The 24,521-nt window shown below is 41.6% G+C and overlaps 1 protein-coding gene across 6 annotated transcripts in view; it reads left to right on the forward strand.

Annotated features, from left to right (window-relative positions):
• TTC3 (tetratricopeptide repeat domain 3) overlaps nucleotides 1–24,521 on the forward strand; it is a 107,075-nt gene that overhangs the window by 48,303 nt on the left and 34,251 nt on the right. For all 6 annotated transcript variants that reach the window (XM_053916974.2, XM_053916985.2, XM_053916977.2 and 3 more), the window contains 15 exons: nucleotides 210–344; nucleotides 996–1,076; nucleotides 2,879–2,991; nucleotides 4,982–5,102; nucleotides 7,352–7,474; nucleotides 8,433–8,534; nucleotides 9,894–9,986; nucleotides 10,632–10,696; nucleotides 11,713–11,849; nucleotides 13,248–13,574; nucleotides 16,005–16,256; nucleotides 18,869–18,915; nucleotides 20,077–20,133; nucleotides 21,244–21,317; nucleotides 22,006–22,167. In XM_053916974.2, coding sequence (XP_053772949.1) covers nucleotides 210–344; nucleotides 996–1,076; nucleotides 2,879–2,991; nucleotides 4,982–5,102; nucleotides 7,352–7,474; nucleotides 8,433–8,534; nucleotides 9,894–9,986; nucleotides 10,632–10,696; nucleotides 11,713–11,849; nucleotides 13,248–13,574; nucleotides 16,005–16,256; nucleotides 18,869–18,915; nucleotides 20,077–20,133; nucleotides 21,244–21,317; nucleotides 22,006–22,167 — 1,889 coding nt within the window. The remainder of the gene's footprint in view (nucleotides 1–209; nucleotides 345–995; nucleotides 1,077–2,878; nucleotides 2,992–4,981; nucleotides 5,103–7,351; nucleotides 7,475–8,432; nucleotides 8,535–9,893; nucleotides 9,987–10,631; nucleotides 10,697–11,712; nucleotides 11,850–13,247; nucleotides 13,575–16,004; nucleotides 16,257–18,868; nucleotides 18,916–20,076; nucleotides 20,134–21,243; nucleotides 21,318–22,005; nucleotides 22,168–24,521) is intronic.

Below are 24,521 nucleotides of genomic sequence, written 5' to 3' on the forward strand. Positions count from 1 at the left end.
TTAAGTCTAGTCGTGTGCATCTTTTACCTTTTTGTATAACTTTAGTTATGGGCGTATAATTTATGAATATACATCCATACTACCATCAAACCAAACGATCACTTACTTAGATATTTTAAATTACGTTAACCGGAGATTTAACTGACAGTGAACACTGCAGGATTGTTTGTGTAACAGGAAGGGTTGGTTTGTTTGTTTGTTTGTTGCAGGACTTCGCTAATATAATGAAAATGCTGCGGAGCTTGATTCAGGACGGTTACACGGCTCTGCTGGAGCAGCGGTGCCGGAGCGCCGCCCAGGCCTTCTCAGAGCTGCTCGGCAACTTAGACCCTCAGAAAATAAAGGTGGGGTTGCCGCCTCCTGCCGCGTCCGTCGGTGCCGAGGCACCTCGCTGTAACTGTCCTCCGTGCTGATGCGCTCCCCATGTGGAGGGGGACCAGGGCTTTGTAACTTCGCTGTTACCAGCACACTTTGGGCCTTGCCCCGATGGCCCGAATCCCCGGGCTGTGGCCACACTCCCCTTTGGCCTTCATGCCCACCGTCAGTGTGACCCAGGTTCCGATCCTCTCCTTGCTCTCTAGAACTGCTGGCCTTCTCTCTTTTTGGAGTAAGGATTTGGACTCATTTTAGTCACATCTTTTCATTCAGAAAGTGTTAGCTAGGTAAATAAACAGTTTATGCAAGGTTGTAGGAGAGCGAATGTTTTCACCTGTCACTAGTAACCACTTACATGCAAAAGAGAACAACTTCAGTTACTCTAATCTGTTATGAACCATGCCTTTAAGGAGCTCTGAGACAGTGTGTCTGTGTTTTTATTAAATACTTGATAGCATATATCTTTGCGAACATATTTTCTAAAGCTGTTTGGCCTTCATTTCAATCATCATGATTAGTGAGATTTTACTACCCTTTTTCTGTTGTGGCTAACAGGTTGGTATGATGCAAACTGGGTAGAATTATCTTCCGGCTTTTAACTGGACCATTTCTATTTACAGCAGTTGAACCTGGCCATGATCAACTATGTCTTAGTGGTCTACGGATTTGCAATTTCTCTCCTTGGGATAGGACAGCCTCAGGTAAGATTTGTAACAGAGATAATAAACATCTTAACTAGCCATTGATTTTAGGAGATGTATAAATTAGCTTTCCTGTTTTGACTTACCTCCCCCTGCATACTTCCCTGATAATTTTTTCGGAAATTCCTACATTTTATTTAGTTTGTGTTGTGTGTGTGTGTTTTTTTTTCTTGGAAAGAAAATTCAGTTTGTGTTTCCATTAGAAAAAGTGATGTCTGACAACCAGTAGGAATCTACTTTTTATTTGTATGAAAAGTAAAGGACCTAATGTATCAGGGTACATTTCAGAAACATGTCGAGGGGGGAAAGTTGAGTTGGAGAACTGTTTGGAAAACGTACTTCATGACAGTGTATATTATTAATGGCTATCTGTGGGCATTTTGTAAAAACTGAAAACATGGACCAGCCCTGCATCAAATTTAAGGTAATGGTTCCACTTAGTGATGGAAGAAATGTGGGCCTGGGGAGGTTAGGAAAGGGAGTTTGACCTTATTTTATTAAAAAAAAAATTAAAGTAAAAGTGATGATACAATTTGCTCTGGGTGGTGAGTTCCTGGATGTTTTCTTATTCCGCAGGCTGCAGTCTTTCCGTAACCACGTAGCTACATTTTGTTTCCATGGTTTTGAGTTTTTGATGAAGGTCGAAATGGCTCTAGAATTACCTCGTGTATAATATATTCTTGCTACCAACTTGGGCTCCAAGTTTCCTTGGCTAGATGAAGGCATAAGGATACCTAACGAGGATCAAGTCATTGGTTTATGTTCATCCTCCCAGTGGTCCGTGTTGCCTGAGGTTCATTTTCCTTGTGACTTGCTTGTTTCCTTAGTCTGGATGTCTTTCATTAAGGCCTGTCTGTTTTTTAGATTGTTACAGACAAAAGTTCATAATCTCAATTCTTTTATTCATGGCAGAGTAATAATAAATATATTATATTTTGTTTATTAGAATTGAGGAGGTAGTTTATTATATTTATGATTTATTCTGAAATAGTGAGATTAGTTAAAGAAAAGAATGGGTATGATAGAACTTGAACCTTGAAAAGAATTTTATCATTCAGAGTAGCCCCAGAAGGAAGCAATGTATTTACTCCGGTACAGCCCTTGCCGGAAACGTTTTTGGAATGCCTCCTTTGGAGCTGGCCGCAGCGCTGCTGGTGGGCTCCATTTGTAGTGACGTTTCCGTTTCCACCCACGACGGGGTTATAGCCGTGTGGTTGAGAGCTAAGTGTCTTTGGAGTTTTTCAAAACAAAATTCATGGAAAGCACAGAGGTTTCCACAGCTGACAATATTCCAAGACATCTACTCTGAGCCCTGTGAAGCTGTTATTAAAGAGCTGTCTTTAAGGCTGAGCATTTGTCTGTCTTACGCCACAAAACACGGAGACGTCACTGGAATGCCTGCGCACGTAAGGCAGCAGCACCGGGGTGGATGTGACGGGGTCTTGGCCTCCGAATCAGTCTTTTTACCCTGAAGTCGCACCGGGTGCTGGTCACCGAGTGCTGGTCATCAGCTCGCGGTGTGTTAGTACATGCTCATTTGTTGGGTGGTCACTGTGTTCAGTGGTTGGCTTCTCATTCTGGAGCTGGATCACTTCAGTTGTGAGCATTCATATGGTCGACATTTGTACAATTGCTAAGAAAATGAAATGCAGACAGTACAGTTTTGCCACAGAAGTTTTGGGCAGCTTGTTTTTTGTGTTACACACACACACACACACACACACAATCAACCTTCAGATAAAATGGCTTGCAGTGTTTCTTTTTTTGTGTCAGTGATCATTGTGTTCTTATTCCCATTGAAGGAATTATCTGAAGCTGAGGGCCAATTTAAGAGGATGATTGCATTCTACCCCAATGAGGGCCTTGATTGCTTGGCCTACTGTGGGATTGGAAAAGTGTACCTGAAAAAAAACAGGTTGGTAGAAGCCATTCTAGTTTATGCCCCAGGCTGGTAATTCATTCAGAGTCTAATGTGGGACGAGCCCTTTCCGGGAATTATTTCTATGTCTGTGGTACGCTATTACAATTATGTTTACTTTGAGGACTGGCATTTAATGACATTGAAGTAAGGGGAGTCATATCACTTCCTAATGCTTCCTGATTTTGAATCTAATAAGAAATTCAGCCCTGGCTGGTGTGGCTCAGTACATTGAGCACTGGCCTGTGAACCAAAGGGTCTCTGGTTCAATCCTAGTCAGGGCACGAGCCTGGGTTGCAGGCCAGGTCCCCAGTAGGGGGCATGTGAGAGGCAACCACACATTGTAAATAAATAAATAAATAAATCTTTAAAAAAAAATTCAATAAGAGACTAATTTGACACAAAAGGCTAAGATAAAATATAATCTTTTGGTGTGTGTCATATTAATTGGTGACTGAATTGATGTACATTAATGCTTTACAAGTCTGATTGTTTAATTCTTTAGTTAAATATCTGTTTGCTCAAAAAGCTTGTATGAAGATTGTCTTAATACGAGGTCCATATATGGTCAAAGATATCATGAGTTAGGAATAGAAATCTCTTCTCTGAATTTATATTACAGTTGGAATCCTTACTCAAGGTTTAGTATGTAGCTGTCACCTAAGTTTTCCATGTCTTACCTCCCCAAATTGCCATATGAACCTCAGAGGGCAGGATTGCTCCTTGAGCTTTAAAACATATTTCCCCAATCCTGCCGCTTGTACCCAGTGTGAGGTAGGTGTGTTAGGTTACTTTGTAAAGAAGTGTTAATGATTGAATACCATGTATAACTTTTAGCTATCTTCAGTTTTCATCTGAGTTTTTAAGGGAAATTTTATCAGACCGTTGGTATTCTTGGGAACCCAATCTTAGAGTGTGCCTAAAACCTCCTTTGCAGATTTTTAAAGATTAAGGAAAGTTGTGTTTCCTGAAGTTACTGTCTCGACAGGCTAAACTGTATTAAGTGGTGGAGACAGGAGAAGTGAGGGTTCAGTGGTCTGTGTAACAATGGCAAATGAAGTTAATTTCCAAGTTTCATGTAAACAGTCTAGGGTAAGCCCATTTAATGCCATGGCCACGTGCAGATGATCTTAAGGTCTAGAAAAATAACATACATGTGTAAAATCACTGGGATTGTGGCAAACAAAAAGTTCTGCATGTCGAAGGAATTTAAACTTTCATTTCAAAATCATGTGTGGGGTTCGATGTGTAATGTGCTGTTTCGGCCATTGGGATGTGCAGGTTCCTGTGCGAAGTCCTGCTGTTCCTAACTGTCTCGGTGGCGATGTAGCACTACGGGCAAACTGAAGTTTTTAAGTGGGCAATCATATGAAGATTGGAGAAAGAAGGAAAAATCCTATTTCTTCTCCAGTCTGAAGAAAAGAATAAAGACTTGGTCAACTTTATAATACAATATTTTAGTGTTTTTTGTTGAATGGGCTATGAGAATCCATTGACATTCTTTTAAAACCATAAGTCAGATTAGATTAAAACATTTCATATTTATAGTTAAAAGTTCACATACACATTTGTTCTGTTAAAATAATTCACTGCTTTACGGTTGAAGAAAGATGTCCAGAATACACTCTCTTTAAAAAATTTTTCAGCAAGAATCTACTTTAATTTGTTTACTAGATAAACATAAAAAGGGAACAAACAAATTGCTTAATTTTTTTGTTTTAGTTGTTGGAAACTTTAAAAGAGTTACAACTTTAAAGGACTAGTGTGCACCTTCCATAATAAAGCCAGTCTCCGGGCAGATTTGTATTTGTGTTTGATTTAATAAGCAGACAATACTAAAGAAAATACGGGTTACATTGACTATTTCTATGCAGTGATTTACCAGAAGTACTCTTACTAGTTAGCTTGAAATCTCTGACTTTTGTTGTGGGGAATGAAAATTCATGTAACATGTTTTAATACCTTTTTTCTTCATAATTATGACTAGGTTTGGTGAAGCTCTTAATCACTTTGAAAAGGCAAAAGCCTTGATTTATCGACTTCCTGGAGTGTTAACTTGGCCCACAAGTAATGTGGTTATTGAAGAGTCTCAGCCAGGGAAAATAAAGGTAACTGTTTATTTCTGCAGAAAGCTTCTTACTAACTGTTAAAACCCATCTGCCCTCATTGAACCAGGTATCAGATGACAAAGAGGTCAGAGCCCTCTCTCTCCTCAGCCCCCCGCTGGCATTTCCCCTTTAAAGACTAGTCAGACTCACTGACATTTACTACACAGTTTCTATGTGCTGCTCACATACATGCCATGTTTTATTACCTTTAATCCTTACAGCAGTCCTACCAGGTGAGTACTGTGATTGTTCCCATTTTAGAGAGGAGGCAGATTAAGTTCAGAGAGGTTAAACAAGCTCAAGGGTAAACAGATAGGAGGAAATGGTGGAGCTGGCACTTGAGTCTAGGCATTCTGACCTCCGTGCATTATTAAGCAGAAAGGTATGCTATCCTTAGGGAAAGGTATACCATCGCTGTTGCATTATATTTGCTGTACATATTGAGATGGTACTTGAAGACTCAGAAAATAGTAGTCTTATACCCAGAAACTTAGGATGCTTTGCTAGGTATCGAGAGACTAAATTGTGTGTGAGTTGACTAGGATAGACCTTTGGTTGTAAACCCCGGCATTGACTCAGAACTTGCTTTTGACTAAAGCTTTTAAAAGCACAGGGGTCAACTCTTACAGCTCAATAATAAAAAGACAACTAATATAATTAAAAAGTAGCCACAGGATGTGATCTTTCAAGAAGTTACACGAATAGCCCTGGCTGGTGTGGGTCAGCGGTTTGAACGCCAGCCTGCGAACTGAAAGGTTGCCGGTTTGATTCCTGGTTGGGGCACATGCCTGGGCTGTGGGCCAGGTGCCCAGCTGGGGGCATTCGAGAGGCAACCGATGAATGTTTCTCTCACACATCAATGTTTCTCTCCCTCTCTTTATTCCTCCCTTCCCCTCTCTCTAGAAATGAGTAAATAAAACCTGAGTTACCATGTAACCCAGCAATTCCACTCCTAGATACATACAGAGAAAACACATGTTTTCAGAAAAACTTGTACATGAATGTTCATAGCAGCATTGCTCGTAATAGTCAAAAAGTGCCCATCAGCCCTGACTGGTGTGGCTCAGTGACTTGGACGACCACCTGCAAGGTGGAAAGGTCACCAGTTGGATTCCTGGTCAGGGCACATGCCTGGTTTGCTGGCCAAGTCCCCAGTTGGGGGCGTGCAAGAGGCAACTGATGTTTCTCTCCCTCTTTTTCATTCTCCTTTCCCCTCTGTCTAAAAATAAATAAATAAAATCTTTTTTTAAAGTGTCCATCAACTGATGAATACTAAAATGTGGTCTGTTTATACAATTGAACATTATTCAGCCACAGAGAGGAATGGAGTGCTGATGTATGCTACAACGTGAATGAACCTCGAAAACATTACACTAAGTGAAAGAAGCCAGAGACAAGGCCACATGTTCTATGATTCCATTATGGGAAATTTCCAGAATAGACACATCTGCTTAGAGACAGAAAGTAGATTAGTGGTTGTGAGGAACTAGGGGTTGGGGGAAATGGAGAGGGACCGCTAATGGGAATTCTTGTTTGGTGATGAAAATGTTGTAAACTTAGAGTGTGGCAGTGGTCGCCAGCCCTGTGAATACACTGAATTGCATGGAATGTGAAGGACATCTCACATGAAGCTGGTGTTAACAGAAATGAAACACGAAACACAAGGATCGTTGGGTTTTCCTCTCTTTATGCCAGGCTGGGAGGGAGCCGTAGGACTATTTATGACAAAAGCCAGCTCCGGGAGCATGGCACGCGTTTCGTAGAGGCACCTGGAGCAGTGGGCTAGTTCTTCAGGGAAACAGCCCAGGTGGCAGGGGTTCGAGGGGGCAGGCGACTGAGAGTGGTCGGACCCTAGGTGAGGTGCCACTGGGAAGGAGGGGAGAGTGGAGTCCAAGGATTATTCTACTTACTTGCCTCCCTCTGAATGCTGTAAGGAGATCTCTGAGAGCTCTATGTTGTAAAATGAGGTTTGGTGGTTACAGTAGGGTGAGGTTTTGATTCTGACTTTGAAATCCTGAAAAAATTTTTTTAGTCCTTGCCCACCCCCTCATTACTCTCTCTTGATGTGTTTGCGTCAGCCTCCTTCTACAAGGAAAAAGTTAAAAAGTGGTATGGAGTTTTTTCCTGGCTAAAAACATTGTTACTCCTATGCAGAAAATATTTTCATGGCAATTTATTATTGAAATCTCAAGCATTTTGGTTGACGAATTAGTGTGGTAGCAGGGTTTTTGTGTGTATTTTTGTTCTAGACGCTGTTAGAGAAGTTCATCGAAGAATGCAGATTCCCTCCAGTGCCAGACGCTGTTTGTTCCTATCAGAATTGCCGGGGGTCTTCCAAGATCCAGATATACATAACAGATCCAGACTTCAAGGTAAATAGTGCACAGTAGGACATTAACAAGGCACAGTTGTGCCGCAAAATGAATTGGGAGCAAATCCTGTAACTGGAGGCACCATGTTCTCTGGCTTGCCCGCAGTCTTATGTCCTGTGGCCCACCCCTCCCCCTGGCCTTCTGTAGGTCCACGTCAACTCACATGGAAACCCAGAGCCACTGAAATCCACTCCGAGGGCATGGTGTGACCTGCGAAGGCAGGCTGGCTAACTGTGCCATAAACTGCCTGTTCCCAGGAGCACTGGAAATAAAATGAGGTTGTTACCTCTGATTTGCCGAAATTCTAATCTCTTGTAAAATTTGACTCTAAGAATCTAAAGGCCGTTGTGATCTCTCATAAACCAATTTTGAGACCAAGTCTGGCACTTAATTGTGTGAATGAGTTATTGGGCCTTAGTATATTCAAGAAGATAATAGCTGCCCACCCCAGCTGGCGTGGCTCAGTGGATTGATTGCTGGCCTGTGAACCGAAGGGTCACTGGTTTGATTCCCAGTAAGGGCACATGCCTGGGTTGCGGGCCAGGTCCCCAGGTGGGGGTGTGTGAGAGGCAACCAATCAATGTTTCCCTCCCCTTTTCTGAAAATGAATCAATAAAATCTTTAACCAAAAGAAGAAGATAATAGCTGCCCATTTTGGCACTGTCCCTGGTTCGAGCAGAAGAAATAATGTTTATAAAATATTTTATACATTGGAGAGGATAATGCAGCTGTAAACTTAAAATGAATCTGTTGGTCAAGCTCTGTATCTCTGACACCAGGGTATGGAAGTATTGTATTCCCCACAAAGAAATGTGATGTCTAGTGACGTCTGCCAGATGAATGTGAACAGCTTGCTCTGTATCTCAGTATGCATGTGAGTGAATCAGAGTGTGTGTGTGTGTCAGAAAGAGAGAGAATTAATTAAATGTGATGAATTTAAAAATGTTTAAACCCCCAGGGTTTTATACGAATCAGCTGTTGCCAGTACTGCAAAATAGAATTTCACATAAACTGTTGGAAGAAGTTAAAAGCAACCACCTACAATGATAAAATTGACAAGGTAAGGCTAATAAGATTGTCTGGATTTTCTACTATGCTTATTGTATGTTGATATTCCACCCCCACCAGGAATCTTAGGAGAATGTCTTAGCTGAGTATAAATTCCTTCCTGTACATACTAGACATATCAGAAAGTTTTAAATTAAAACTTTAATGATAAAGTGGAAAATCAGCTTTTATTTTTATTTAGTAAAAATATAAAGGCAATAACCATAAAGATCTTCAATAAAGGGCTTCACCAGCTTTTACAGTGGGAATGTTGTGATCAAAAAATCAAAATTTTGATGTCTAATTTTAAAATATAGGTCTTAAAGTATGCACTGACAGTTTTAGCCCTTCAGGGATCTTTCATATAAGTACTTTAAAATTATGATATAGAATTGGGGGTCTCAAATTCTTTATTTTCTACCAAAATTTGATGAGATAATTTTTACTAAAGAATCAACTTAAATTTTATACTTCCACTTCTTGTTGTGGCTTCTCTTTAATTAGCAAAATAATGATGTTAATTACCGTTAGCTAGATATAGTTTCCGAGAAGGCACAGTTTTAAAATCTTACTTCTCTTCATAGAATTTGTGATTTATATAAGCTAGAGACTTAAAAAAGAAAAAAGAAAACCTTTTTCTATATTGCATAGACTCATGTAAACCCCTGTCAATTCCGGTGGAAAAAATAAGGTGGTTATGCTCAATGTCTGTTAGCAATGTCTGTAAGTTTGCTAGAGATACAGTCTCACGTTTTATACATTTTCACATAGTTAACTGTTGCCGTTGAGTCACTTCTGCTATGTCTATGTCTTATCTTAACTGAGTTTCTCTAACTATAAAGCTCCCTTAGTGGCTTCACCACGCCTCTGGGTTGAAATACACCCCGTGTAAGTTAGCTGTCAGGAGGATATACTGAAGTAATACACAACCCGAATGTCTCACAATGCACAACAAGAAAGGCTCATCTTGTGTACGTGACTAGTCCTGAGGTTCTGCGGCTGCTGGCCAGGGCTGGGGTGCGGCAGCTCTAGTCCGTTGGCTGTGTTCTTGCTGTCTGAATCAAGGTTGCCTGGAAGGTGTTCTTGTGGCAGAGGGTAAAGGTCAATGGCGAGTCCATTCAGTGTTTCTTCGAGCTTTTGCTGGGACGTGGTGTAGGTCATGTCAGCGGTCCTTCTGTTGGGAAAGCAAGTCGCGTGGTTAACCTAATAGCGACGTTCCTCCTACTGGGAGGCTCTGAAAGTCAATGAGCAGGGTCATTCACTGCCTCCCTAAAGGGGGTTTTGACCATATTTTGACTGTTCTTGGTGGTTAAAATGGTATACATGCACAGATTTATTCTGATACATAGCACTTTTTTTTTTAATCAAATAGGATTTTCTGCAAGGAGTTTGTCTTACCCCTGACTGTAAAGGCATCATTTCGAAGATTATCATCTTCAGCAGTCGTGGTCAAGTTAAATGTGAAGTGAGTATCTCTTAAAGGAAAGCCTTATTACATTGATAACCAGAGTGCTTACACCTTTCAAAACATGGTTTAAATTTATGAAAGTTGTACAATTTGGACCTTGTCTTTTCCAGAAACAGTTACTTAATTTCAGAAAATATAGGAGACGACTAGGATGTGAGGCTGCTTCCTCCTTGCAGTGAAGGGGTCTCACATTCTTTAATTTCCTAACAGGAAAATGAGGCCTTTTCATTTTAGGTTTACTGTTGTTGCTCTTTTTATAATCTGGTTCTCTTAAGCCCAGGTAAACTTTTGGGGATTTGGGGAGTGGGGGTCCTGTGGGAGGGGGAGAGTGCCTTGAGGGATTACCTTTAACCAGTCCTCATGGAGGTCTTCACGGGAGTTGGTGGTTATGATATTTGTAGTTTATTTGATGTCAGTTTACTTTTCATTAAAAAAAGTTTCTTGCTAAAGTGCATCTACTCTCTTCTCAGCAAATTGTTTTGCTGGAGCTTTCTGGGCTTGTGTCTGGGTCAGAGCATCCTCACTGTTCTCTGTCAAACTGAGCATTGATGATGTGCTTCTGGAATACGTGTTACGTGTGGCTGTGTGCTTTGTGTCATGGAAGTATGAGACCAATTTTGGATGTCTTTGTTTTATTTAAAGTTTGAACACAAGGTCGTAAAAGAAAAGGCTCCTCCAAGACCTATTCTGAAACAGAAATGTTCTAGGTAAGATTTTTAACTAAATCAGTAGCTTAATGATGTATTTTACAATATAATTCTATTAAATGCAGATTTCTAAATTATGTTGTTTTTTAAATTGGCTGTGAACACATGTCCAAATAAGTGGTTTTAAAATGATTTTTATGGGTATTTAAAACTTAAAGAGAACTAGCCTGGAATGATTAAATACTGAAAACTTGAATCAGAAGTTTTATTTAATTGTTGAATTTGTAAGAAAAATTATGGCATTTGATGCTGTGAAATGACATTTGATTAGTAGGTTTGGCAGTTACATAAAAATTGTATGCTTAGCTGTCAGTTGTTTAAACTTTAATTCCAAAAGTGTATATTTTTTCTCTTTCTTCAGCAAACATTTTGAACCAATCACTTCTTTCTCACACTGAAATACTCAGTGTACTGTCAAAATTATTCCCTTTATTGTATCTTCTTGTAAACATCAAATACAATCCACTTTGCTTTTATTTTTGGTCCTGCCTGTTGTTTTCCATTCTAATAAGTAATTCCTTGGTGACCAAGAAAAAGCAAAAGAAATGACGAAAAGAATTGTTTGTTGAAGAGCATTCATTGTAACCATATCAACCAGATTCCGGTGTTGTGGGCCATTATTGGGATGCAAGGATAATACTATACTGTGGGGTCTGTCTTTGAAGTGAGTGTTTACGTGTATTATCTTGCAGAGTAATGTTTACTATTCCTATTTACCCTAAGCAGTGACTTAAAAACATGGAAATAACATCTGTACAGTCTATACATGCCGTCCTTAAGTAAACATCACTTAATCACTGAGTTCCTGTTTTCATGAAACGTGTCCCTTTAGATTGACTGAATTGACCACATGTCAACAGCTTTTGATATTAAACAGAAGATGCAGGCTAAGTTCTAATTAAAAAGGAAAACGTCTAGCTTATTGCTTAGAGAATGGTTTGTATAGTAGGCAAAGGAAAATAGTTAATTGAGTTTATAACAAAGGTGAAGTATCATTAATTGTAAATGTTTATCAGCCTAGAGAAGCAAAAACTGAAAGAAGACAAAAAAGTAAAGAGGAAGATCCAGAAACAGGAAGCAAAAAAATTAGCACAAGAAAGAATGGAAGAGGACTTAAGGGAAAGTAACCCACCCAAAACTGAAGAGCAGAAAGGTACGCTGGGGTCCCAGGCATGATGCAAAGAGTATATTGTCATGTAAACTGTGAATGCAAATACTCATCTTCCTGAGCCTTATGTTGTTATTGAATTGAAATTCAGATTTCAGTGAATATTTTAATGCTCTCACGGATGGGGGTGGTATAAATGGCACTGATTTTGGAAGCAGTACGTGGGGATTCAAAACACTACCCTGCCACTAACCGGGGGCAGACTCTTAATTTCTCATCCCTGAACTGGAGGCAGAAATAACATCCAGCACGAGTGTTGTGTGTTTGCCAGTGGTCTGTAGACTTCGCTCTGTGGATTTAAGTGCTAAAACAGTGCACCGTAAACTCACTACCAACCGTCTGAAATAAAGCTGACTTCAAGTAAAGATGCCGTTCGTAAAAGGTGCCGTAGGGATCGCTAGTCCAGCTTTTTGTTTTAGGCCCGTGTGTCCCCACTCTGTGGTCAGGGTGGGAACGCGCCTCTGGTGATGGCACTGTTTCTGTGGGCACGCTGTGCGTGTGCGACTTCCAGATGAGCTGCAGTGGGTTACTGTCATTTTCTACAGCAGTGGGTATCCTTAAAGTGAAGTACTTCCTCCTGCTGTCTTTATTCTTCATCTCGTATTCCATTGATGTTTTACAAATCAATCAAAATGATCTTTCCTACTGAAGGAGTTTTCAGTGAATGTTGGTATTTTAACTTTGGGCACTTCCAGAGGCTAAACAGCCATCCTTTAGGGAGATGAGTGGGTGGGAAGATGAATTCCTGAGATATTTTCCAGCTCATCGCCATTGAGTTCACAGGTCTGCAAATTAGGATCCAGCAGTTACATGAATAATGTAATAAGAACTACCAAATATAAATTGAATCTGTGACTGAATAAATGATCACTTCAACTCCAAAAAAAAACCCCTTTGCATTCTTAATGAGTAAATATGTTTATTGAATATAAATTCTGAATAACTGATGAGGCTGGGTTAGGATGGTTGAGGGAAGTAACCTTATTTTAGAGGAACTAAAATTTTAGATGTTACATGAGTGGTACAGAGTGAAGAAGAAAAGGTATTTTTGATACATTTTACTTAACGTGAACGTTCTTATTTTTTCAAAGGTATTGGTGTGGGGCAAAAGTAGGTTTACAGTTGTAAGTATGTGAAACAGAGCTTATGTTTTTATTATTCATTAATTACTGTACTTTCTGTATAAACCACTGTCGACTTACTTTTGCCCCACGCTGTATTCAGAGTCCTAATTTAAAATTTCTTGAGTTGTTTATTTCAAACAACATGAAGAATCTGAGTCATGTTTATGTCACACAGTGTTCCATCATTTCTTTCTGAGTGTCTGTCTTTGCCGGTTGGCCCTGCTTCCTGCTGGGACTGACCACTGTTGCTTGTCCCTAGAAACCGCAGCCCGGGTGCAGCACTGCGAGCTCCTGGACGATAGGATCCTGCAGTGCATCCAGCTGTCTGCCGACAAGATCCAGGCCAGCGTGCGGGACGCGTCCAAGCTGCTCAAGGAGCTGCTCTCCTGGAAGGTTCTGAGCACAGAAGACTACACAACCTGTTTTTCCAGCAGGAATTTTCTGAACGAAGCAGTGGACTATGTCATTCGTCACTTGATTCAAGAAAAGAACAGAGTCAAAACAAGGATATTTCTGCACGTTTTGAGCAAGCTCAATGACATGGAGCCAAAATTGGCCACCTGGATCCAGAAGCTTAATAGCTTTGGTATGTCATTTACTTCTAGAGATGCAGTTCGGTAGGAAGGGCCGATGTGGGGCCTCAGAGTCCTGTTTCGTTTTCCTGTCGTCATTTAAGACTTCTTAAAATGTAGGACTGCCAGTTGGTATGGTTAAAAATACTATTTCCCCAACTCACCATTTTTAGATTATTTTATGGAGGGGTTACAGTATACATTTTTTAAAGGTATACACACAGCAAAGTTCAGTCAGTTACAAAATCCACTCCTGTGTTATGCTAAAGTATTTGTGTAAGTGTGTGAACTATAAATACCAGGCCCAGCCAGGAGTGCAAGGCACCCCAGGAGCCAGGTGTCTGGGCCCTCTGGGACTGTGTGGTTCCGCAGTCTGAGTCCTTACTGAAAAATTGAGAGGGAAGTGTGGATGGGACTAATTGCTGAGGATTGCATCACCTAAGGCACACCTGTGTAGGAGTAATCCCTATGTAACGATTAGGAGAAAAATACCTGGGTTGTAAACCACAGGGTCGTAAAACTGTTACTCTGTCCTGATTTTCCTAATGTGGTTGAGGAAGACCCCCAATGCAGGCTCTTTGCCCAAGGCCCTCGAGCAGGCCGCATTGTCTAGCACCCGATGGTGACTTCTTGGGTACTCGCCCGGGCCCTGTTTATCCGCGTGACTGATGGCAGCTGACCTGCACAGTAGATGGTTCAGTTGGCAGCTGTTAGATAAAAGGGCAGTGGCAGAGCAGGGCCTTGCAGCGGCCTGTGGTCCAGAGTCAGCCTGCCAGGCCTCCGTGAGCCACCGACCTGCCGGAGTTCTCAGATGCATGAGCTGGTGGGGCTCTAGGGTGGCAGAGGAGACGTTGCAAATTTCTGGGTTGAGACATTGAAGAGGGCAGCAAGCTTGGCACTGGGTTTTGTGAGTTTCTGCTCCCAGAAAATTCCCCTGAAGGGACAGTTGTCCTTGGCATCTATTGACAACCCAGCGCATCAGTTATAAAGTTACTTCTTACTTTAATCTGCTCTGTAAGACAGACTGGAGAAGTAGGCTTGTCTGCCCCTGCTGACCCGGGCAAGAGTGCCCGCCACTGCCCATCGAGGTAGGCAGCAGCCTTTGACTTACAGCTCATAGACGGAGAACAGGAATGTGTGCTTCGGATGTAGTTCACGTTTATTCTGAAGATTCAAGGTATCGTTTTAATGAGTATACGCATACTATTTAAAGGTGCAGGTTCTACTCAAAGCTGTAAAATGATTCAAACAAGTTAATTAGTCAGGCTGTACTGTAGCCCTGATGTAAAGCTCACATTTATTAAAAGCCAGTAATTTTCACTTTCTGGAATTTTACTTTCTTCTCCCAGAAAGTCAGTCACATTATTTGCATGTTTAACATGAGAGGTCCATTTATATGCAGGTAGAGGGAGGGAGGGGGAGGGGTAAGGGGTGGAGAGGGAGGATATGAACATCTCAGTACTGGGTGTGTTCTGCCTCCCCCTCCCTGAGCAGGTGCTGTGATGTGAGCCTTAGACGGGGAGTGGGAATGTGGTATTTCTTCAGAGGTGATTCCCTTAAACCTTGTATTGTGTGAGTATTTTATATGTCCTTGATTCCGGTGTTTAACGATCACAGTCTTTCATGCAACATGACCTCTGCCTGCCAGCTGTTTCCTCTGGAAGAAACAGCTGTGCCGGGTAACTGGGAACTCAGTAGTTGGCCTCATTTGCTGTCTGAGAACCTACAGCCCCTGTAAGAGGTGACTGTGCCGGAGGAGAGGCTCCTGGGAGAGGGTCAGAGCTAACCTTTGCCTTTCTCTCCGTGGCTGAGTTAGTGTATAGCCAGGGTTCACCATACTTTCAGTGGCAGTGTGTGGGGTTGTAGCCACCCTTTTTCTGATTCGGAAAGGAGGAATAAACCAGGAATGGTGAATGCCTCGACTTTTGGGAGGAATGTTAGGAGCCATGATATTTGGAGGCATATGGAGCAATTCTTGGAGATGTTGAGGGAGGAGTTTACCCATTTCCTGTGTTAAAGACATTTGGGAAGCTTTTGCATATTACTGATGTTTTGTTACTATGGAGTATATGTAGAAAAGCATTGTAAAATCTTGCTAGTTTCTACTAATTGGAGTGAATTCGTTATGAATTAGTGAAGGGTTATTGCTTTATATTTAAAGGAATTCAATGCCTTTCTTTTCCTAAGTCTTAATAAAAGTAACTAATAATAGAAGCCTTCAGCCCACCTTATTCAACTAATAGATAATACTTATTATAATTGGCATGTCAGTGTTAAATGGTGCTTCTGAAATGCATAATAGCACAAACAACTTTGTTCTCAAGTATTTACATGTTTTCATTGTAGTGAAGCACATCGTAATGGAACCGTTTTCAAAAATGTGGTGAATGTGCTTTTACAGTAAGTGATTTTCCCTTCTGACTTGGGCTGTGCTTTCATTACAGGCTTAGATGCAGCAGGGTCTTTCTTTTCTCGTTACGGAGCATCTCTTAAGGAGCTTGATTTTAGCATCATGACTTTTCTCTGGACTGAGAAGTACGGCCACAAACTGAAGTCGATAGAAGGGAAGCAGCTGGACTATTTCTGTGAGCCGACATCGCTGGAGGACGCCCGGTTCCTGATCTGGCTGCTGGAGGAGCACAGAGACAAGTTCCCAGCACTGCACGCCGCTTTAGACGAGTTCTTCGATATCATGGGTGTGTGGGCTGAGTTCGTATTATACCTAATTGTGGGGAGGACCTAATTTACTTAAATACTTTTAAGAAACACTGAACATCGTTCTGGTAAAGCCAGCTTATTTGGGGAGGCTAGCGATCAAGAATAGTAATTTCTCTTCATGGCATACAACCTTTTTACTCTGCTGAGCGGAGTGGCGTGGAGATGCCCAGAGGGGCACGTTGCACTGACTGTCCTCACTTAGATGTTCTGACGGTGTCACGGCAAAGATTGCGTGTTCATTTGACAGGATTTATTCAGAAGGGTTTTGATCTGTAGCAGTCAGGGAAACACTGGCCTGTAAGAGCAGGTTTGCAGAATCTAGAACAGACAGCACATCAGCTGCAGGGGGAGGAGCCTGGAACTGCAAGCTGGGCAAAGGGGACTCTGGCTCAGCTGTTCCCCAGTTCATTTTATTAAAAAGCTTGGCTTCACTGCTGCTTCAAGGCCCCGCTAGGTGTTAACAAGGAATTCAGAAATGCTCACGCTGCTTCCTGCCCTCGAGGGCCCTGTGCTCCACAGAAAGGGCGAGAGGAACACAGGTGCCCTGTGGGAGTGAGGCCAGTGACGGAGACCATGCAGCGGGCTCAGACAAGGGCCAAACACATGCGTTCTCCTGGGAAGAGGAAGGCCTGATGTGGGGTGGGGTCTGAGGTGGGCAGGGACAGGATGACCTCCAGCCTTGGGGGGGCAGTGGGGGGACAGTCGGGGCACCTGTTAGTTTGGGTGCGTGCCTGGGGTCCAGTTTGGCAGGATAGGACAGCTAGTAGTTAATTTCTTAGCTGTTCTTGATTCTTCGTTTCTTCATCTGTGTGGTTGGTCCTCTCTCGCTTCAAAATTCCTAACGTTTTAGATTCTAAATTAATTTGAGTATCTTATTTTTTCTACTACATGTATGTCTTATGATAATGCCCCTCCCCCTCCCCCCAGCATCAGAAGTCTACTTTATCGTTAGGCATTAGACTTGTAAATTCCAGGCTGCTTGTTTTAAAGTGTACCGTCAAAGGTCTGGCCCTGTACAAAAGTTTCGTAGTTCACACGCAGCACAAGGAACGCTGAAGCTTACTGCCGTTGCGGTTCTTAGGACGGCACACTCGGTTACAGATGGCTTCACTTTCCCGGACTCTGCGTCCTGACTGCGTGCTGCTGGGCAGTCTGCGTTTACCGCCATCAGTTTGTGCTGCTGGAATAACATGCTGCCCTGGGGCTGAGCTTCTGAATCCCGAGGCACATTTGGGTCACACAGCGAGACAACTAAAAAGCGCAAAATAATGCCCTTTCTGCACTTTTCCTGATTCTTGTGTTCCATACCTAAATATGCAGCCCATCTGGCTGTGACTCCTCCTCTGCTCTGTCACGCGGGCAGGAGCCCCAGCCGATCGACAGGCCAACAGGTTTTGGATCCCACAGCTCTGCCTTGCACCTTTGCCTCAGACATTTCCAGTTTTATCTCCTATGAGAAGTGGTTATATTTCTTAAAAGTTAAAGAGTCCACTGATCTTGTAAAAAAGGATATTCAACAACGTTACCAGCTGCCCCCCTGAGCTATTGGTTGCGTGTTTCCCTGTTGGAATTTCTGTGTAGAAAGGCAAGAGGCCTCCGAAGAGCAATGTGCCTGAACCCATTTATATCCCACTTCCGTCCTGAATTTATCTCATTTAACAACATTGTTGTGTAGCTTGTCTTCAAACAGGGAACTTCCTTTTTTCTGTCATCCCATATCCAGTTTGTCAGCAGTCCAATAAGCTTCATCTGGTCTCTGTCCTTCCCTGTCCAGCTCCACTTCCTAGGCCAGGACTGTAGCGATCCCTCCGTGTCCAATTGAGGGCAGGAGCCTCCAAACCGGTCTCCATGCCTCCAGACCCTCCCTCTCCAGATCTTCTTCCTCTTACTTTACCTCCTGTGACTCTCAAGGCACATCTGTCTGATCCCGTCACTGTTCTGTGTGGGAAACACTTGCTTGGTTTTGTCTACAGTTAAATTCGCATCGTGTGTCTGAGTTCATCACTCTGCCCGTCTGCCCTCTGAATAAACACCAGTTGCTGTGCTCCAACCTGACCTTTACTTTCCTGCCTCCAGTCTTTGTGCGTGCAGTTCCTCCAGCCACTTCCCACCCCGTGGCTTGTCATTTCAAGTCCCTTCCTCCCCAAAGCCCTTCCTGATCCCTCCTTGGGCCTCTCCCCTTGAAGACTTTATTACTTCCCCTGCTTTGTCCCCATTATATGTTTTGTGGCAGTTAGCGCACTGGGTGACAGGAGTTGGTCTGCTTGTTGTCTTTTGGAACACAGGCGTGTGGATGGCAGGGACTGTTTTATGCATCTCTGTATTCCCAGTACCTGGCATGGAGTTTGGCATCTAGAAGGCATTCAGATTACGCTGAAATGGATTGAAATTTGTCATGCTTTGTAGTTGTTGTCCCATTTAGTCAGTCATTTCACTCTTGGTTTCTAAACTAGATCTGTGTCAAAGCCAGATAAGGCATAGAACATAGTCGTGTTAGTGGATCCGGGGTGGTTTTCTTTAAGGCTTTGGTGTATTGTGTGGCGATGTTAATGTTCCGTCTCCTCACAAAACCATCTTTATCTTCCCACAGACAGCCGCTGCACCGTGTTAAGGAAACAAGACAGTTGCGATGTGCCAGTAAGTTACTCGATCACTTTAAATGTTACGTTCTGATTTGTACTCGCCAAAGGAGAATAGGAGGGCCCAGGACAGTGTTCACTTACCTCGTAGGTGGGACCAAATCTGGAGCACTTCAGGTAACAGAACTATTTCATTAGAAAGTTGATCCCTCTCTTCCTCCTGGAATTGGAACAGCAGTCAGCAAACTCTGAGGCTTATGTTAGACACGGGCCTTAAACGTTTCACAACTAAATCTTGGATCATTTACTGGCATAAAAATGAAAAGTTATCGCCCTGGCCAGGTGGCTCGGTTGATTGGAGCATTGTCCTGTACACCAAAAGGTTGTGGGTTCTATCCCCAGTCAGGGCGCATACATAGGCTGTGGGTCCAGCCCTCAGTCAGGGCATGTATGGGAGGCAACTGATCGATATCTCTGCCTCTCTCTCTCTCTCTGCTTTCTTCTCTCTCTCAAATCAATAAACATATCCTCAGGTGAGGATTTTTTAAAAAACTGAAAAGTCATCTGTATGGTGAAAATTTTAATGTTTTGCTCTTTAAGGAAAACAGACTTTGTTTTGAGTAGCTCCAAATTGAGTTGAACTTAAAATTATTTCCAGAGTTGTGTTCCTTACGTAGTTTTGGCATATTTCAAACAGAAAATTGCTTGCTTAGTGATTTTTAGGATCAGACCATCTATACTTGAAATTTTGTCTTAATCTATTCTATCAAATGTGGCCCAGCTAAGAATGGGAACACAGCTAGTGCCCCGGGAGAGGTTGCATGCTTCTCCTACATTCACCGTTTGTGCCCCCGTGTCAGGCCAGGTGCGGAGGGTCTAGTTTGCCTGAGGAAAAGGAAGGTCATTAAAATACTATTAGCATACTCCTGGAATTACTTTAGTCTGATTAATTACTTGAAATGATATAAACCTTGTTGAAAATGAGTTCAAAATATTGGAACAAATGTAATTTTAGTTGTAACATTAGGCACCATTAAACTTTCTCATAATTTCGATTATAAATCATAATATTGGAGCTGACACATGGTTGTGCTCTTTTTGTTAAAAATGTTACGTAATTCAACTTGTGAGCAGTCTATGAAAATCAGTATGTTTATAATATATGGTAGCTTCATAATGATGTATTTGAGGGTTCATTGACTTTTCCCCCATTTTTTAGGTTCATTCTACCAAGACAAAAAACAAAGGCAAGAAAAAGAAGCCAAAAGATTCAAAGGTATGGAGTATTTTCTGTATTAATTCTTATCTAAAATAATTGAATGTGTAAATTGGAAGTAACCAGTTCTTGGGATACTTTGAAGCATTTTGTTGAGATGACTTTCTAGGCTTTAAAGATATTTTGACAGTCTACATTTTGAGGAAGTTTAAAGTTCATATTGTATATAAGTAACTCTTAAAAGAAACTTTTATTTCTTTTATATTTTCTGAATACTTCTGAGTAAAAACAATTGTCACAATGTAGGACTCTGTAGGGTTGTCATAGAGTAGGTGCCCAAGGCAGCTTTTGAGTTTATATCTTGGCTCTCTACCAATTACTATTGTTTTTATTATTGCTGTTTTTATTACTTGTGTGACCTTCAGCAAGTTATTTGACTTCCCTGTGCCCTAGTGTTACCATCTGTGTAAGACATGATTCCTGTTAGTAATAACTAGTAGAGCTGTTATCTAAAATATTTAAAATAGCCCTGGCCGGTGTGGCTCAGTGGATCGAGTGCTGGCCTATGAACCAAAGAGTAGCTGGTTTGATTCTCAGTATAAGGCACATTGCTGGGTTGCAGGCCAGGTCCCCAGTAGGGGGCGCCCAAGAGGCAACCACACATTGTTGTTCTCGCCCACTTTCTCCCTCCCTTCCCCTCTAAAACTAAATAAATAAAATCTTTTTTAAAATATTGAAAATAAAAATGGTGCATATTAATCATTATAACAGAACCTCAGAATTGATAGACTCAGAATTTAAGTCTGTGGTGGGCTCTTCATGGCTGTCAGGTAGGGGACACGGGTCGAAAAAGTGGACAAATTTTAGGGGAAGATGAGAGCAGCCAATAAAACTTTTTTGTCTTTGACTATGTGTCTTCAGTTTATCTAAGAAGGGAGTTTAAATGGAGTGCCACTTAAATTTTTTTAGAGTGGTGGGAAGCTACCTAAATGTTAATTCGGACCTATTTGTGGTTGTTGAAACTTTTACTATTGTGTGTTTCTACTCACAAGACAATTTAGATAAGTCTCACATGTTGTCAGTCTCATGCATATTTATCTAAGCATTCATCGGTTTTAATGGTATTTTTAAGGTAGAAAATTATTGTCGTGTTTCTGTCTTTTAAACCAGCCTATGTTAGTCGGGTCTGGAACAAGTTCTATAACACCAAATAATGAGACCGTCGCTTTAGGCGGAGACCACAAGTAAGTACAATTTGTAGTTTATGCCTTATTTTAACTCAGGTGTTTTAACTTAATAAGTGACGTTAATTGAACGTACTTTAAATTTGTGCTTTCCCTAATTCCCTGTCTAAAGATATGCATAGCATAGCTTGTCAACATTAAGAATTCATATAAACTGCTTTAAAATCACAGGGCTGATGACATTCATTTGATAAATTTGAGAACCTACTATGTGCAAAATACATTGAGGGACAGTCCTAGAAAATGTTCTTCAAAATGTTCATGGAGGAGAATGTTCTATTGATAATTACTAGCATATTTGCTATAATAGGAGAGACATGTTTGGGAAGCTATATATGATATAGTAGTTTAACCTTAGATTTCTAGTGATTTTTAATAGCATCTGGGTGTGGAAGCTGAGTTTTCAAGAAACACACAGATGTAAGAAGAAATAAAACTAGTGGGTAGCAGTGACCTTTTCATGTCATATTATTTATGGGCCAAAAAACCGCAAAAAATGTCTGGGGTTTTTTTTCCAACATTTCTGAGAGGAGTTGTAGTAACAGTTGTTTTACAGTCATTTTCATGGATTCTATAAACGGGGAAATTGTAACACTTGCATACCAGGCAATAGTCTTAAGAGCTTCACATACAGTATTATTCTGGGTCACCTGAAGCTCATTATTTACAAAATTTATTTTTTCATCAGAAGCAGTACCGATCCCGCAGGCCCATTTGTAGTGCCTGAGCATCTTCGGCAGGATGTGGAGGAATTCGAAGCTCTCTATGAGCAGCAGAACGGTGAATATGTTGTCCGTGAGAAGCAGGTGTGGCCCATGAACCCAAAACAGAAGAGTTCAACTCTGTACGAGTAAGTAGGACATTTCCACCACTACAGTTTTATATCAAGGCGGCCATCTAAAGACCTTGAGTTTTTAAATTGGTGTCCCTTACGTTTCTGAAAAGAACCATTTTATAGGCTTGTAAACTCTGGGGAAGAAAAGTATTTTTACAACTTCTATTCAGTACTATACAGATATAATTGAGAATTTTTAATTATTAAACTTACAATCCTAATGATTATTATTTTTGTCAGTTTGAGCTGCTAGTGTAGATACTTCCTGCTGCCAACGCTGTCCTGTGCCCTGAATGGACTGATAAAGTTTCAGCCGTCATTGTTTCCTTGTGAATTTCAAGGTGTGCGTTTGACAGGGATCGGTGTGACTGTTTGCTTTCATTGTCCTTGTGGCGACGGGTGCATCCTTGGGCATCACGTCAGTCCACTCGAGTAGCTTGGTGGAGTGTTCGCCTTTTGCTGGGGAAAAGATACCCGATCTTGTTGCTGCTTGTGCCGGATGGTAGTGGTTCAGCCGGGACGGCGGTGCACACGCAGAGCCCTGTGCCTCTGTGCTGCGTTGGAGACTGACTTCCTGCCTTGGTCTAATAAAAGAGAAACTGACTGGTCTGAGCAGGGTGTATAAAACAATGGAGTGACGAGTTCAGAACAATCTGGAAATTACCATGTTGAGCTTCGCATTAATAAGCAGTGCGTGATGCTTTCCTTAAGACGGAGGGATGAGATCTGCAGTAGGAAACTACTTCAGCAGCTAACTGTTCTCTGGAAAACTGTCACCCACCACAGTCTGGTCGTTTCTTCTGCTTTCCTCAGTTGCACCATTCCTGTCCAGTCTGCCTATATGCTCTTGGTTCCTCTTGGTGGTTTCCTTTGAACTTGAAGTGCTGAAGGAGACATACTGCTAGACAGCTCCTGGATGACAGCGTGAAAACAGCTACAAAATATTTTTAAAAATATGTTAGACTTTGCTTGAGGCATCCAGACCTGAAGATAAACTGTATAGTTTTCAGGACCTTGTTTCTTAAAGAATCTATTACCGTTATTAGTGGGAAGAGATTAGACAACTTTAAGAGGAAAAATTATAGGCTGATTTATTTGTATTTTGAGACAAAATTGATATCTTTTAATAGGACTAAGTCACTAAGTTATAGAGTCACCTCAAAACATAATTCTTTCTTTGAATTTTCAAGAGTAAACATGTGATGCCCTGGCCAGCGTGGCTTAGTTGGTTGGAACATTGTCCCGTAAATGAAAGGTTGTGAGTTCAATTCCTGGTCAGAGCACATACCTAAGTTGCAGGTTTGGCTCCCCGTCTGGGAGTGTGCTGGAGTCAACCAATTGATGCTTCTTTCTTGCATAGATTTTTCTCTTTCTCTTCCTCTTTCTCTAAAAAGCAATGAAAAAAAATGTCCTCAAGTAAGGATAAAAAAATTTTTTTAAATAAACCTGATGATCACCTTAAGAATGATTTCTTTTACTGGCCAATGGATAAAAGAAAAAAAAAATGAAACTAAACGTCGGTGTATGAAGAGTGTAGAGTAGAAAAACTGTTGGGGAGTGAAGAATACTAGGATAGCTGCTACTAATTAACTTTTTCTTAAGTATTTCACGTTCGAGTAGGGGATTGAACTGATTTATTTTTAATGACTCCCTTCTAGTTCTAATATTTGATCATTTAGATAGTTGAAGCAAATTAAATTTCAGTAGGCAGTATTCTGCATTTAGTTTCTCCTAACACCTCTTTAGGAGAAACTAAATTTAATTAGTCAACCAAGAATAAGGTTAGACTCTGCAAGACTGGAGAGAAAGTAGGAAATACAGTCTTACCGCATAGCCTGCAAACAGCCAGAGACAGAAACTGATCACTGGTCGGATGACAGTGTGTCGCAGATGGAAGCGGCTGTGTGAGATGTCACGAGCTTGTAGAAAACGATGATTTTTCAAGGGGGCACGACCAGAACACTAGGCTGGGAACACTTTCTGAAATGTCTTTCCATCCTTGTCCCTTTCCCCTGTGTTGCCAGTGGCATGACTGGTCCTCTGAAAGTCCGTCAGTGACTATTTAAGATGCTAATGGCTTCGTCCGTTGTGAAGATGTGTGTGCGCATACAGACCTACAGACATAACATCTGTCACTATCGCTGGTGTAGTTACTTTTTTTGTGGTTTGCTTGTTTTTGACCCCCCTGTCAAGCCCAGCGTGCCTGCAAGTGTTCGCTCTGGTTCTGAAATATAGGCACACTGCACCTATTACAGTCCAAGACTTTGAAAAGGGGCGCACACTGTGGCAGGAGGGGAGCGTATAACCTGGCGGAGCTGAACCGGCCCCGTTGGCCCTCTCACCTCGGTCGCACCCAGCGTCTCTCGTGG

This window comes from Desmodus rotundus, chromosome 2 (assembly GCF_022682495.2).
Source record: "Desmodus rotundus isolate HL8 chromosome 2, HLdesRot8A.1, whole genome shotgun sequence".
NCBI classification, from domain to species: Eukaryota; Metazoa; Chordata; class Mammalia; order Chiroptera; family Phyllostomidae; genus Desmodus; species Desmodus rotundus.